The 15,156-nt window shown below is 45.3% G+C and overlaps 2 protein-coding genes and 1 long non-coding RNA gene across 8 annotated transcripts in view; 2 read left to right on the top strand and 1 right to left on the bottom strand.

Moving 5' to 3' along the window:
* IGSF3 (immunoglobulin superfamily member 3) overlaps positions 1–3,296 on the top strand; it is a 93,492-nt gene extending 90,196 nt beyond the window's left edge. For all 5 annotated transcript variants that reach the window (XM_015149009.3, XM_077950380.1, XM_015149024.3 and 2 more), the window contains one exon: positions 171–3,296. In XM_015149009.3, the coding sequence (XP_015004495.1) occupies positions 171–421 (251 nt within the window). In that variant the 3' untranslated portion in view covers positions 422–3,296. The remainder of the gene's footprint in view (positions 1–170) is intronic.
* LOC144331888 (uncharacterized) lies at positions 3,135–6,603 on the bottom strand. Its single transcript, XR_013399468.1, has 2 exons — positions 6,363–6,603; positions 3,135–3,890 (listed from the first exon to the last, which is right to left on the bottom strand). It is a non-coding gene; the product is annotated as an uncharacterized LOC144331888 (long non-coding RNA).
* An 82-nt stretch (positions 6,604–6,685) lies between these two features.
* The window catches only part of CD58 (CD58 molecule), a 56,125-nt gene continuing 47,654 nt past the window's right edge, over positions 6,686–15,156 (top strand). Inside the window, exon 1 of one of the 2 annotated variants that reach the window (XM_015147245.3) lies at positions 6,686–6,778. In XM_015147245.3, the coding sequence (XP_015002731.3) occupies positions 6,709–6,778 (70 nt within the window). In that variant the 5' untranslated portion in view covers positions 6,686–6,708. 2 annotated transcript variants of the gene reach the window in all.

Raw genomic sequence — 15,156 nt, forward strand, 5'->3', positions numbered from 1 at the left:
AAAGAATATAAGGGTCGTCTTCCACCATTAGTGATAGCAGGGGAAAGACAAGGTGGTTTGGGAGTGTCACCGAGGAGCTTCCATTGGGTCAGGCGAGGTCTTCAAAAGGAAATGTGAGCAGTCCAGGTTCTCAGCCCTCATTGTCTTGTCTCTCTCACAATCCTTTTCAGGTCCCACCCTCCAGTCCATCATCTGCTCCAATGATGCACTCTTCTACTTCGTCTTCTTCTACCCTTTCCCCATCTTTGGCATTCTTATCATCACCATCCTGCTGGTGCGTTTCAAGAGCCGGAACTCCAGCAAGAACTCCGATGGGAAGAACGGGGTGCCTCTGCTGTGGATCAAAGAGCCACACCTCAACTACTCCCCGACTTGCCTGGAGCCCCCTGTTCTCAGTATCCACCCAGGGGCCATAGACTAAGCGGGTGATGCCCCAGCGGATGTCGGCCACGGAGGAGCTGAGGCTCTCCCTTGCTCTGTGATCGGACAGTTGACAGCACCCAAACTCTGGGGTGCGTGTGTGGAAAGCTGTCAGACTTGAAAAGTGTTCCAAGTTCCTAGTCAGTCACAGAGACAGACTGCCTCTCGGTGGCAGTCTTGGTTGGTTAGCTATTTGCGCGCAAATGTCGTGATCCTGCCGTCATAGATTTCTTGTTTCTGTTTTTAGTAACGTAGTGAGTAGCTCCAGGTGCCACATCTACTCACAGATTTATCTAGTATTCTCAGATAGATGTTACAGGGCTGCTTCTTCTTTGTAATGTACTCTTTTTAGATCCCTTTGGTTTACCCTTTTTGGATTCCTTAATGTGGATGAATTTCTCTTACGTACAACTGACAGCAAAAGGAAGGACGAACTTTCTAGTGACAAGGAATCTCTTCCAAGACTTTTTGTTTTTGCACATTTGAAAATGCCACCCATGGATCAAAATATACCCAGACATTTTTTACTTTCTTAACAAGACTTAAGAATTGTGTGTAGTGTGGGCAAAATTTGTATGTTGTCTTTTCCCTCAGCTGGAGTTATTGGAACCACTTTGTAGTCAAGACGGAAGCATTGAATTTTGCTTCAAAGAACTGTGTATGTACAAGAGACATCCTGCATAACCCCATTAGAAGTAGATGGTGCCCGGCCTATCTGTCAGGGAGACAAAAAAGGTTTCATCCCATCCTTGCCAAAAAATAAGAAAACTGTCTTGGAGAATGGGTCAGAAGCCCCAAACGGCACACACTTTCCAAATTAAAGTGGGCAAAGGCTGCTTTGAGCAGCTACTGACCTGCAGATTTGTCAAAGCCAGTGACTAGAGAAGGGAGAAAGGCTGGCTGTTGGCTTGCTCTGAGCTGCCAGGGTGGTCTCTAACTGATAACTGTCAGCAGGTGGGCCTTTGTCTTCAGGTGCTTTGCCAAACTCTTAAAGTGTCCAGTGAACTTGGAAGGGGGCCCCTGAGCTGAGCACAGGGCCGAAGCAGCCACAGCAGACACCTGACGGAGGGCACGGGGCTGGCCGACACTAAGTTTGGTGGGACAGTGAGGGGTGGGAGGGGGCCTTCCAGGGCCTGGTGTTGGAGAGTGCAGAGAAATATCTACCTCCCTAGAGGTGTGAAGACTAGGTTTTTCTTCTTCCTTCCAATTAGGTTTTCCTTAATGATAGTGATGTCTTCTTTATTCATTTTTCTCTCTCTGCCTCTCACTGCCATAAGAATATCAGCCTGGGGGCAGTCCAGACGCAGCCCTTTGTCATCCTTTCTGTTTGCCTAGTCTCAGCAGACTGTGATCACAAGGCCTTGTCTGTGGGATTTTTCCCTTCCCTTTCTTGATCTCTCTTGTGGTTCTAGGTTGTTTGGTTCATTGTTATGGTGGCTTTTTATTTTAACGCCCCTTGAGCCCCATGATGGCTGGTGTCACCCTGTTCTTTTACCCTGTTGGGCCAGATGCTTGTCCCTCTGGGGGCATCATCAGTTGCAAATATTTCCTTTTGCTCACTTTATGAAGATGTTCTTATACCCTTGCTTTCCCATATTTTTCTGGCCAAGCATGCCATCTCCCTTACTCTGGGAACTTGCATCCTGAGTCCCAAGAGGGGGGTCACAATTTGGAAAAAGTCGTCAGGGATTCTGGAACTAAGTCTGATAAGAGATTCCAGTGAAGCCCTGTTCTGAAAACGAGCAGACTGCAGGGGAGGCCGTGGGATTCCCCAGGCCAATGTCTGTGCTGATCCTTCAAGGGTCTGCAGGTGTGCAGGTGGCCCAGGCTGCTTGGCAGATGCTTTGCTGATTCCCAGCTGAGGGGAGCACGACAGCGATTGCTCAGTCATTTTCTGACAGACACACAGACCTGCCTTTTCTCCCCCAAATACACCAGTACCCTCCTGTGAGACAGTGTGCAGGCACCACCACCTTAATCCTGCTGTTGCCTGACATGCTGATTCTCATTTATTATGCTGCATCAACACATTTGAGGTACAGGAGCGGCTCAGTCATGAAGAAAGAAGGTCTTTTGCCCCATTTCTTTATTTCAGGGATGTGGGCTTTCAGTGGGAATTTGCTGACTCCTACTTTACAGGCTGAGTCAATGAGGGAAGATGACTGGCGTTTCCTCTGTCTAAATGGGAGGATGCCAGAGGGCTGGCTGGGACTAGGATGTATAACTAAGATTTCAGTTTGAATCTGTTCACAGCGATAGCAAAGTAGGTGCTGCACGCAATTAAATGTGTAAAGCAATTGCAGGAAATTTGAAAGGAAAAGAAACCGAAGCCAGTATTTTAATAATTGCTTTTTCTGTGTATTTTGTATTGGGCTGGGGGATAGCATCAAAGGTTGAACTTTTCGAGCTTTCTATGAAAAACCCCAGGACCTTCTTTCTTTGGCCATTTCTGTGGAAATGCGATGTCAGATGGATGGTAATGGTGCCCTCCAGTGGCTGTGAGACCTCATTGCGCATTGTCTACTGGAGCTTTAGTCTTCTGAGACGGAGGAAAACTGCTGAATACTCTCGATTCATCTATGTCTACAATGTTGCATTTATGAAAAACTACACTGTGCTAGGCGCATTCTAGGACATGAATATGACAACACCCTCTTTCACCGGGTGTTTCTGTAGCAAGTTTTCATATTTTCAAACAATGGTTTCTCTGCGTTAATTATTGAAGAAAAAAAAAACGATGGGGTAAGAAAACTACCCATGCATGATGTAGAGAGCTGTTGATTTGTTTCTGTTTTTTAAAGGAAAACTATTTGTAAGATGTTGCACTAAAACATTTTATATACACTTCAGAGACCTGTAGTAAATTATGTTGAAAATATGGCTGTTTACATTTACTGTGGTCTTCTATCATTCTTTCCCCCTTACTAACCAGCCCCCTTCCTCTGTGGGACTGTGCTGTGAGAGGCCTACAGTTCTGCCCTTGGCATTGGCCTGCTGGGCTCAAGGTCTGTGAATTGCAGTCTTTATTATTACACCCCGTAACCTTTAAATGATAAAAACACCTCTTCCTCAAGACACTTCACTGCCATCTGCTGCGACATACCATAGTCAATAGACACCTCCACCCTGATGATCAAGGCTGTGCTACCGCTAGAGCTGTGCAACACACAACACACTTAGCCCCTGAAAGGCAGGTTCAGAATGTAGATCTTACAACCTGTCGCATTTTTGTTGGGGGTTAGAGTATAGAAACCGGATGAGAAGGAGAGCAGGAACACAGGATGGCCATCTCTAGGGCCTCTGCAGCAAGTCCACACCATCCTTTTCCAGCTATGAAGTGCTGCCCTGGCCATGAAATGCAGCAAGGATTTCCCAGAATGATAAGAGCAGGAGCTGTGCCTTCTAGTTGAATGACACTGCACAGCGCACTGGTCTCTGTTTCCTCTTCCAGTGTTGGGAGGGGTTTACATCTGCAAATTGAGAAGAATGTTAGAATGATTAAAGCCATAGCAGTGATACGTGATTAGCCAGAACCCAGCTGTAACTCTTTAAAATTCACAGAACATGCAAAAAGGAACTAGATAGTAAGAAGCAGAGGGAGACACTTCTTTTTTTCTTCTCCTAAGTCCAAGACTTTCAAAGCTTTCGTGTGTGCTATCCTCTGCTCCCCAGAACCATCGGCTGCATCCTCATCAACTCCTTGCAGCTGCTGGCTTGGCCAGGAGTTGAAAATGTGACTGCCTCTCCCTTGGGTACCCATAATGGTTCCATGTTAAGTCTTATGTATAATTTTTCCTAATTTTTTTCAAATGTTCTTTTTCTGCCAGGGAATGTTTTAAAAAGGGAAATAGAGTATTATGGAATAAGATTATCCTTCTATGCCCTTTGTGCAAATCCACTCAGTATTGATATAAATGAAGTGAACATACATTCCCCCATGAGGCATGCAATGAAAATGACAATTTGCATTTATGCAGGATTGGGGCAGTGTTTTGCTCACTACATTCTGGGATTCCTAAGCTTTGTGGGAGTGGTTCCAAGGGTTTGGCAAAAACGAGAGTCAAGACACCAGAGAGTGACATGCTAGGAAGAACAGCCCCGGCCTCTTAAGCAGCCCTCCTTTCTTACTTTCTCATCCATGATTACCTACAGTGACAAGAAGATAAAACTGGACCTTGCAATACTGGTCACAGCGTGAAAGATACATCCACCCCTCCTTTTGATAGCAGGTTCTCAGTATGTAAAGGGAACCTTTTTGGCTGCCTGCCTAACACATTGCAGGTCCAGCATTCCTGAGCTGCTTTTGATTCATAAAATTAACCAGGCATTTGAGTGCTTCTAAAAGTGCTTGATGGACAGCATTTCTCTCAATGAAAGAGCACGCACCGCTCCTTGGTCAAAGGAGAGTCCAACCAAGGAAGCCTAATGAGTTATTCCTCACCCAATACCTGGAGACCATGACCTGGGGGCAAGGGGCTTCCGCAACCCCTTGTGACTGGGCTGTTCTTTCCTCAGCCCTGCTCTTAAGGGGGTTAACAGCTCTTGCTGGCAGTCCAAAAGTCCCATTATCATATCCCGCTCCTGTAGGAAGGGGTAAGAGTAGAGGCACTGGACATGGCCTCAGCTGGACTCCAAGTTCTGCCCTTTACTGTGTGCCCTTAGTAACTTACCTTCTCCAGGCATCAGTTTCCTCATTTGCAAAAACAACAGCAGTAAGATTAAGTGAATCCAAGTAATGCACTTCACACGGGGCCTGCTCAATAGATGTTTGCTGTCATATCACTTCCCAGCTCAAAAACTTTCTGTGGCTCCCCAGTGTCTGAAGGTCTGACCCCAATCCTGCCTTTCTAAGTTGGCCTGAGTTCCTACCAGCCCAGGGCAGAGAACACTTGATGTCCTTACATTTTATGTTACACACTGCACCTGCCTTGTGTTCCCAGTATCTACAGATGGTAGGGAGTATCTTGAGATAGCAGGTTTGTGGTAGAGGGCTTTGGTCCCAGAAGTTTCACTGATAGAGATAACCTTTTAAGACTTTATGGCTAACTTAAGAAATAATTCATGTCTCTTTGCAATATGGTTCAAGTGACTCCAGTGACTTTGAGTCCCCACCTGGGGATAATGGAGGGGAAGCAGCAAGAAAGCACATTCCCACTCAGTGTCACAGCCTGCACCATGTGTTGGTGGTTATTTGGGCAGCAGGGAGTCCTGTTCATGGAAATGAATTCCTGCTCACATCATAACTAAGAGTTCTGTGAACTCCTTCGGCCGGGCAGGGGCAACTCTGGTGCTTCTGTCTGCAAGAAAGGGGACAGACAGGGAGGCTGATGTGAGGAGTTGGTTCTGGGAATAGAGTCATTTGTTCTGGGATATAGGGATGTGAGGGGAGGGCCAGCTCAATCCAGACTGATGAAGGAGGGAGAGTGATAAGTGCCTGCCGCAGCTTGGGCTGGATGGATGTGGGGAGGCTGGGCAGTGAGGGAGATGTGGATCTGACATCAGCCTGAGGGAAAGTCCACGGTTGAGATGGGGGAAGAGAGAGAGGAATCTGAGAAGGGAGAAACCAAAGGCTGGAAATCCCAGCTCCGGGGATACCGGAGTGTGGGGACGGAGGAGGCCTGCCCTAGGTAACCCTACGCCTACTAACAGTTGTCTAAAATGCCCCCTTTCCTTGTCATGTTTGAGGAAAAGTGGTTCACAAAGTGGTTCAAAGAGGCCGTCTGAGGCGGGATCCCACAGCGCTGAAGCGATGAGGGGCCCCGGGTGCTCCTGCCCGTTCCCTTGCCTCCTCCGGTGGCTCTCCGGGAGCGACAGCCCCGTCCAGCCACCGAGCGGCCTTCAGCACGCCCCAAACGCTAAGGGGAAGCGCGGGAGGTGCGGGAGGAAGGCAGAGAAACCTGGTTTTTAAAACGCAAGCCACTTTCAAGGAAATAATTTCTTACTTAAAAATAGCGTATGGAATGGCGGTGGAATGCCGGGAAGGACCGAGCTGGGGGACTGGACGGCGCCCCGGGGACACAGGAAGGAGATGCGCAGGGCCGAGCCCAGGAGCGCGCCTGGGGACTGGAAGCGGGAAGACAAATGCGGCGCCGCGGAGGGTGGGGGAGGAAGGGCCGGGGAGGGTGGGGGAGGAAAGGCCGGGGAGGGTGGGGAAGGAAGGGCCGGGGCGGGCCGCGGGCTGCCAGTCCCGGGCGGGGCGGAGCCCTACTTCTGGCCGCCCGCGTAGGCGGTGCTTGAACTTAGGGCTGCTAGTGGCTGGGTATTCGCGCAGAGGCGGGCCGGCCAGCCATGGTTGCTGGGAGCGACGCGGGACGAGCCCTGGGGGTCCTCGGCGTGTTCTGTCTGTTGCGCTGCTTCGGTGAGTGAAGCCTGCTCCAGGGGCCCCGCGCCGGCCGGCGGGTACTGGGCAGCGCCCAGGCTGGGTGGACGCGCCGGGCTCGAGGCGGGTGCCGATCAGGGACCGGGTGGGGACGGGTCGTTGTGGGCCGGGAACAACTCAGCCGTGGGAGCCTTTTCAGGAAAAGAAAGTTGTTATTTCATCGCCAGTGTCCCTCATGGAGTCAGCAAGGAACTGTGGCCTCAGGGAAGGACGGGCTCCGGCCCGCTCGCCTCTCTTGCGGGGCCCGCGCGCCCCCACTCCCGCCCTCCCCCTCCCGAGCTCCAGTGACCAAGTTCCTTCCCGGGCCTCCCCAGTAACGTCGCTGAGCGCTTCCGCGGACTGCAAAACTTCTTCCCAGCCGTGAACGCGCCCGGGACGGGGTGCGGGCGCGGATGCCACCTTCTTGAGGGCGACGCCCGGTGCCCTCAGCGCGCGGTGCAGTCCCCGCCCACGCCGCGTCCGGCGTATCAGCAGAGAGGACTTTTCAGTCGCCCCACAGCGAGGAGCGGGGAAGCAACTAGGAAGCCGAGTCTCACTAGGGAAGCTGCAAATACAGTGATTAACAGCATCAGCTGTAGGGTCAGATGCCTAGCTTTGGATCCTGGCCCCACTCCTCACCTGAGTCATGAACTTGTGTGAGTTCCCTAACTTCTGTTCACTTCAGTACCTTCGCTTCTGAAGAGAGCGCCACTCACATGAGGGAAAGGATAATAATAAACCCACTTCATAGAATTACTGGGAACATCAGTCATTCAATAAATATTTACTGAGTATCAATTGTATGTTAAGCACTGCATAATAGACGGGGGATACAGTAAGGTACGCACAGTTCCCTGCCTTTTTGAAGCTCACCTTATAGTGAGGGAGAGAGACAGTAAGTAAATGAGTAAAAACATGGATGCTGAATGGTGATAAAAGTAAACATTTACTAGTATAGAGATGAGTAAAGCAAAGAAAGGGGAGATGGAAGTCGTTAATATTTCAATTTAGTTTTTTTTTTTAATTTTGGAACAATTAAAATCTTAGGACAGTTGCAAAATTAGTACAGTGAATAGTTGCATACTTTCTCCTTGAATCACCAGTTAACTGTCACATTAGTTTTTTTTTGTACACACACATCTATTATTTTTGTCAAACCATTTGAGAGTTTCAGACCTCATGACACCTCACCTGTAATTCTTCAGCATATGTCTGGTAAGAACAATAGCATTCTCCAACAAGTCACAGAATCATCATGGTCTGGAAATGTGGCATTGATACAATACTGTTTCCTGGTAGAGAACCCAGAAGCCAGTCTTGCACCACATACTTCATTTGGTAATCATGCCTTTTGGACCCCCTTTAACCTAAAAGTGTTGCTTTTTTTTTTTTTTTTTTTTTTTGGTACTTTATGACATCATCATTTTTGAAGTGTCTGAGCTGGTTGCTTTACCGAATGTCCCTTGGATGTGGATTTCCTGCTTGTTTCCTCATGATCAGATTCTGGTTGTAACTCTTTGTTAGCAGGAATACTACATAGTTATGTTGGGTTTTTCTCAGTGTGTCACATCGGGAAGCAGATGTGGTCTGTTGGTCACATTATTGGAGATGTTAACTTTGACTATTTGGTTGAAGTGAAGTTTACCAGATTTCTCCATTGTAGAGGCACCATTTTATCTTTGTAAGTAATAAGTGATGTGTTAAGTGATGTTTTGAGGTTGAGTGAATATCCTGTTCTCCAGCCACTGTTTATTCAGTGGTTTTAGTATCCTATGGTGATTCTTCTCAGAATCCATTATCACTAAAATATTTTATTTAATTTTTTGAGACAGGGTCTCACTGTGTCACCCAGGCTGGAGTGCAGGGGTACTATGACAGCTAACTCCAGCCTCAGCCTCTGAGGCTCAAACAATTCTCCCACCTCAGACTTCTGAGTAGCCAGGACTACAGGTACATGCCACCATGCTTGGCTAATTTTTTCTTATTTTTTGTAGAAACAGGGTTTCCCTATGTTGCCCAGACTGGTCTTAAACTCCTGGGCTCAAGTGATCCTCCCTCCTTGGCCTACCAAAGTGCTGAGATTACAGGCAGGAGCCACCACATCCAGCCACTAAAATATTTTCAAATGGTAATTTTCTTTCCTCCCTCCCTTTCTTCCTCCCTCTCTCCCTCCCTTCCATCCTTCCTCCCTTCCATCCTTCCTCCCTTCCCTTCCCTTCTTTCCTTCTTTGTTTGATTTTCTTTTCTCTATTCTTTTGAGACACGGTCTCACTCTGTTGCCCAGGCTAGAGTACAGTGACACAATTATGGCTCACTGCAGCCTTGATCTCCCAGATTCAAGCGATCCTCCCACCTCAGTTTCCAAGTAGCTGGAACTACAGGGACATATCTTCACGTCCAGCTAATTTTTTTGTATTTTTTATAGAGACGGGGTTTCACCATGTTGCCCAGGCTGGTCTCGAACTCCTGGGCTCAAGCAATCCTCCTGAGCCAGTTTCCCAAAGTGTCGGTATTATAGGCATGAGCCACCCAGCAATTTTCTATTCTGTTTTTCTATGTATATTTATTGGTTTACATTATTCATAATGAATAGCTTTTGCACACACATCCTCTCTTTTTTTTCTTTTATTTTAGAAGGTTGTATGGACTCATGGATTCTTTTTTAAATATGACATTCCTGTCATCCATTTTGATGCTCAGCGACCCCACATTTGACAAGCAGGAACCCCTTCAAGCTTCAGAGTCCTTTTGCTGTGTTCCTGTTTGATTTTAAACCCTTACTTTCTGGCACAGAAAGATATTCTGGACTCATTTTGTAGTGTTCCTGCCTCAGCCTTCAAATCATTAGGTTCCCTGGGTTTCTTTTAGTGAGAGATGGTATTTAGAAATCAAGTTCTGGGTGCTAGGTGTGCCCACAGGTACTGGCGTCATTGCTTTTCAGCCTTGTCAGTTTTCAAAGTTAAGAAATGGAGTTTTTACAAAGTCAGGAGTTCACCCTGATACCTTTAACACTAATAATCTTACTGCTCAGTTCTTCTCCCTCTTCTGCTTTTCCGTGTTTGCATCTCCTTACTCCCACAGTGAGAACTCTGTTCTTAGTAGCATCAGTATATTTTCCTAATCTACGTTAAACCCCAAATCATTTTACAGTTGTTATACCAATCTACTACCAACTACAAACTTACTAAATACAGTTAAAGATTTCTTTACAGTTCCTTTTATTTTTCATTACAGATTATCTCCAGCTTAGCAATGGTTTGACTTAAGATTTTTCAGCTCTACAGGGAGTTTTTCAATATATAACTCCATAATAAGGAAAATCTGTATATCCCAGTGAAGATGTATGCAATACCATATTCAAAAGTTACTTGAATTCTGGCCAGGTGCAATGACTCATGACTGTAATCCCAGCACTTTGGGAGGTTGAGGTGGGTGGATCATGAGGTCAGGAGATTGAGACCATACTGGCTAATGCAGTGAAACCCTGTCTCTACTAAAAATAAAAAAATTAGCTGGGCGTGGTGGCGTGCACCTGTAATTCCAGCTACGTAGGAGGCTGAGGCAGGAGAATGGCCTGAACCGGGAGGCAGAGACTGCAGTGAGCCGAGATCACCACACTGCACTCCAGCCTGGGTGACAGAGTGAGACTCCATCTCAAAAAAAAAAAAAAAAATGTTATTTGGATTCTTTTTTTTTTCTAACTACCCTTCTTAAACAAGGTAACACTCTATGTATTTTTTTGTATCTCATTTTTTCACTTCACCATACATCTGGAAAATCATTCCCCATCACTTGATAGAGATCATCCTCATTCTTTTTCACAGCTGTACAGTCCCCCATAGGGTGGCTATATGGTATTTAATTCAGCTACCCTCTGCTGGTTAGTATTACATAGTTTAGTTAGGGAGGGTCTCTTTAATAGGGTGACAGTTGATCATACACTTAAGGAAGTGAGAGATAGGCCACAAGGCTTTCTGGGGGAGTGATATTCCAGGTATACTACTCAGGATCCTGAGATAGGCTTCAAGTGTTTAAGAAACTTCAAGGATACCATTGTGGCATCGAGTGGTAGAAAATGAAGTTGTAAAAGTAGTCAGGGATGGATCCTGTAGATAAAGTTTTTAGGGCCTTTTAAAGATTTTGACCTTTTTGCTTTCAGTGACTGGAAAGTTTTGAAGGATTTTGAACAGGGGTGAAATTATGATGACTTGGGTGTTTAAAAGAATTATTCTGGCTGCTGGATGAATAGTATGTAGAGGAGAGAAAAGGAAGAGCAGGGAGGTTGGTTAGGCTGCAGGGGCAATGCAGGAAAGGAATCACTGGGGGTAAGAGATATCTGGATGTGTTTTGAAGGTGGAACTGGCAGGATTTGGTGTGGGCTTGCATTAATGGAATGACATGTGGATAGGGCCTGGGTAGTGCTGGGCAAGTAGCAAGAGTTTGGAAGTATGAACTGGGCTGAGCATGGTGGCGCATGCCTGTAATCCTAGCACTGAGAGGCTGAGGCAGGCAGATCTCTTGAGCCCAGGAGTTCGAGACCGTCCTGAGCAACATGTTGAAACCCCATGATATGGTTTGGCTCTATGTTACCACCCAAATCTCACCTTGAATTGTAATAATCCCCATGTGTCAAGGTCAGGGCCAGGTGGAGATAATTGAATCATGAGGGCAGTTTCCCCCATACTGTTCTCAGATAGTGAATAAGACTCACAATATTTGATGGTTTTATAAATGGGGGTTCCCATGCACAAGCTGTCTCTTGCCTACTGCCATGTAAGATGTGCCTTGCTTCTCCTTTGCCTTCTGCCATGATTGTGGGGCCTCCATGGCCATGTGGAACTGTGAGTTCATTGAACCTCTTTCCTTTATAAATTACCCAGTCTTGGGTATGTCTTTATTAGCAGCATGAGAGTGGACTAATACAGTCAATTGGTACTGGGTAGTGGGGCACTGCTGCAAAGATACCTGAAAATGTGGAAGCAACTTTGGAACTGGGTAACAGGCAGGGATTGGAAGAGTTTGGGGGACTCGGAAGAAGACAGGAAGATGTAGGAAAGTTTGGAACTTCCTAGAGACTTGTTGAATGGCTTTAACCAAATGCTGCTCATTCTAGATGGAGATGAGGAACTTGTTGGGAACTGGAATAAAGGTGACTCTTACTATGTTTTAGCAAAGAGACTGGCAGCATTTTGCCTGTGCCCTAAAGATATGTGGAACTTTGAACTTGAGAGAAATGATTTAGGGCATCTAGTGGAAGAAATTTCTAAGTAGCAAAGCATTCAAGAGGTGACTTGGTTGCTGTTAAAAGCATTCAGTTTTATGTGTTCACAAAGATGTGGTTAGGAATTGGAACTTATGTTTAAAAGGGAAGCAAGGCATAAAAGTTCAGAAAATTTGCAGCCTGATGATGCAATAGAAAAGAAAAACCCATTTTCTGAGTAGAAATTCAAGCTGGCTACAGAAATTTGCATAAGTAATGAGGAGCCAAATGTTAATCACCAAGACAATGGGGAAAATGTCTCCAGAGCATAACAGAAACCTTCATGGCAGCCCCTCCTATCATAGGCCTGGAGGCCTGGGAGGGAAAAATAGTTTCATGGGCTGGACCCAGGGTCCCCCTGCTCTATGCAGCCTCCAAACATGGTGCCCTGCATTCCAACTGTTTTAGCTCCAGCCATGGCTAAAAGGAGCCAACATACCACTCAGGCTGTTGCTTCAGAGGGTGCAAGCCTCAAGCCTTGGTGGCTTACACGTGGGGTTGGGCCTGTGGATGCACAGAAGTCAAGAATTGAGGTTTGAGAACCTCTGCCTAGATTTCAGAGGATGTATGGAAATGCCTGGATGTCCAGGCAGAAGTTTGCTGCAGGAGTGGGCCCCTCATGGAGAAGCGGATAGCTGTAACTTGCGAAGCCACAGGTGCAGAGTTGCCCAGGGTTGTGAGAGCCCACCTCTTGCATCACTTGGATCAGAAGGCATGGAGTCAAAGGAGATCATTTTGGAACTTTAAGATTTAATGACTGCCCTATTGGATTTAGGACTTGCATGGGGCCTGTAGCCCTTTTGTTTTGGACAATTTCTCCCATTTGGAATGGATATATTTACTCAGCACCTATACCCCATTGTATCTAGGAAGTAATTAACTTGCTTTTGATTTTACAGGCTAATAGTTGGAAGGAACTTGCCTTATCTCAGATGAGACTTTGGATTTAGACTTTTGGATTAATGCTGGAATAAGTTAAGATTTTGAGGGGCTGTTGGAAGGGCATTATTATGTTTTGAAATGTGAGGACATGAGATTTGGGAGGGGCCGGGGTGGAATGATATGGTTTGGCTGTGTCCCCACCCAAATCTCACCTTGAATTGTAATAATCCCCATGTGTCAAGGGCAGGGCCAGGTAGAGATAATTGAATCAAGAGGGCAGTTTCCTCCATACTGTTCTTGTGATAGTGAAGAAGTCTCACAAGATCTGATGGTTTTTATAAAGGGGAGTTCCCCTGCACACACTCTCTCTTGCCTGCCACATTTAAGACATGACTTTGCTTCTCCTTTGCCTTCTGCCATGATTGTGAGGCCTTCCTGGCCATGTGGAACTGTGAGTCCATTGAGCCTCTTTCCTTGATAAATTACCCGGTCTCAGGTGTGTCATTATTAGCAGTGTGAGAATGGACTAATACACTCCATCTCTACAAAAAGTTAGCCTGGTGTGGTGGTGCATGCCTGTAGTCCTAGCTACTCGGGAGGCTAAGGTGAGCCTGGCAATTGCTTGAGTCTGGGAATTTGAGGCTGCAGTGAGCCATGATGACACCACTGCACTCCAGCCTGGGTTACAGAGCAAAAAAATAAAAAATAAAAAAGGTAGGAACTATTTTATTATTAACAGGGTCTGCCTTATTCTGCTGTTGTTGACATTTTACAGATCCTTTATTGCCAACTATCTGCATAACTAGATTTTAAGTTCCTTGTAAGCAGGAGTGAAGTCATGTATTATTTTTTAAAAATTTTCCTTACATTGATCTTTTTTTTTTTTTAATAGTACAGATTGTTAAATCTGGACATTAGATGACAATGTATTTGTCAAGCATTTCTCCATTTGTAATTATCTCACATTATTATGTGAGACTTGTTCATGTGCTTTGCTGGAATTGAGACTTAGACAGTCTGTGTTTTTTTATTTAGCAAAGATAATCCAAGTTAAAATAGTGTTGTGTGTTCCTATAGGAAAACTAGGCCCAGTGTTATAACAGAGTGTAAATAATAATAGCCGCTAGGAGGTAAGCACCTGCTGTGTGCCAGGAGCTATGCTTCAGATTTGAGATGTTTTTATTTAATTGTCACACTAATTTTATTACATAGGGAACTTTTAATAGGAGAACAAAGCTTAGGTAGGCTCAGTAATGTGTCCAAGTTCACACAGCAAATAAGTGGCAGAGTGAACTTGAATTTTGATTCTGTCTGAATCAAAACCTATTCCCTTATATGCTCTGTTTTATCCCTAGCCTGAGATCCACTAAGCAACTTTTTGAAGATTTCTTATATGCGACATGTATACGTTGTCCAATGAAATTCTGCTAAACATATGAAATTATATAGGTTAGCACAATTACCAGTCATGCAAAATTGCATTTAATGTCATAATTTGTAATGGTGAGGGGTGCTTCTTTGGGACATAGAATTTGCAATGGGAATTTATTGACATATTTATTATTAACATATTATCATATTTACACTCTCTAGGTACCTACATTTCACTCCTAGACACTTTTGCATAATCCCAATAACATGATAACATCTATAAAAATTAACACTAATCCTACCTGTATTCAGATTTCCCCAATTGTCACAAGAATGTCTTTTGTTAAAAAACCCAGATCTAATCAAGTTTCACTCATTGTATTTATTGCTATGTTTTTGGTTTAATTTCGATGGGCATCTTTCAGAAGTTTTAAAATAGTCTTAGAACCTCTTTTTAAGAACCAGATTTGAATAATTTATTTTATTGACCTCCATGTTACTCTAACATTTCTTTAGTAAATACAGGCTTTGAGGGTAGGCATTGGTTTCTCTGTTTAAAAGTAGAAACTTTGTCTGTGTAAATCAGCCCTTATATGTGTAAGTTTTCTGCCTTTTGGTTTCTTCTCATGGTGTTTCTGCACAAGTGCCTAAGCTTTTTTGAAGCTTTACTTGAGGGGTGACCAGAAGTTTTTACTTAAGGACACAGACCCTTAAATCCTGCAATGGCAAATCTCACCTTCCATCTCAGGGTTGTAAGTGAAACCAGGATGCAGCCGTTTTGCTTTTCTCAGACAAGCTCAGGTTTGAATATAAAATGTGACTGTAAGATACAGAAACTGTCCCTAGAAAAGGAGGGGAAAACATT

The sequence above is a fragment of the Macaca mulatta genome, chromosome 1 (assembly GCF_049350105.2).
Source record: "Macaca mulatta isolate MMU2019108-1 chromosome 1, T2T-MMU8v2.0, whole genome shotgun sequence".
Classification (NCBI taxonomy): Eukaryota; Metazoa; Chordata; class Mammalia; order Primates; family Cercopithecidae; genus Macaca; species Macaca mulatta.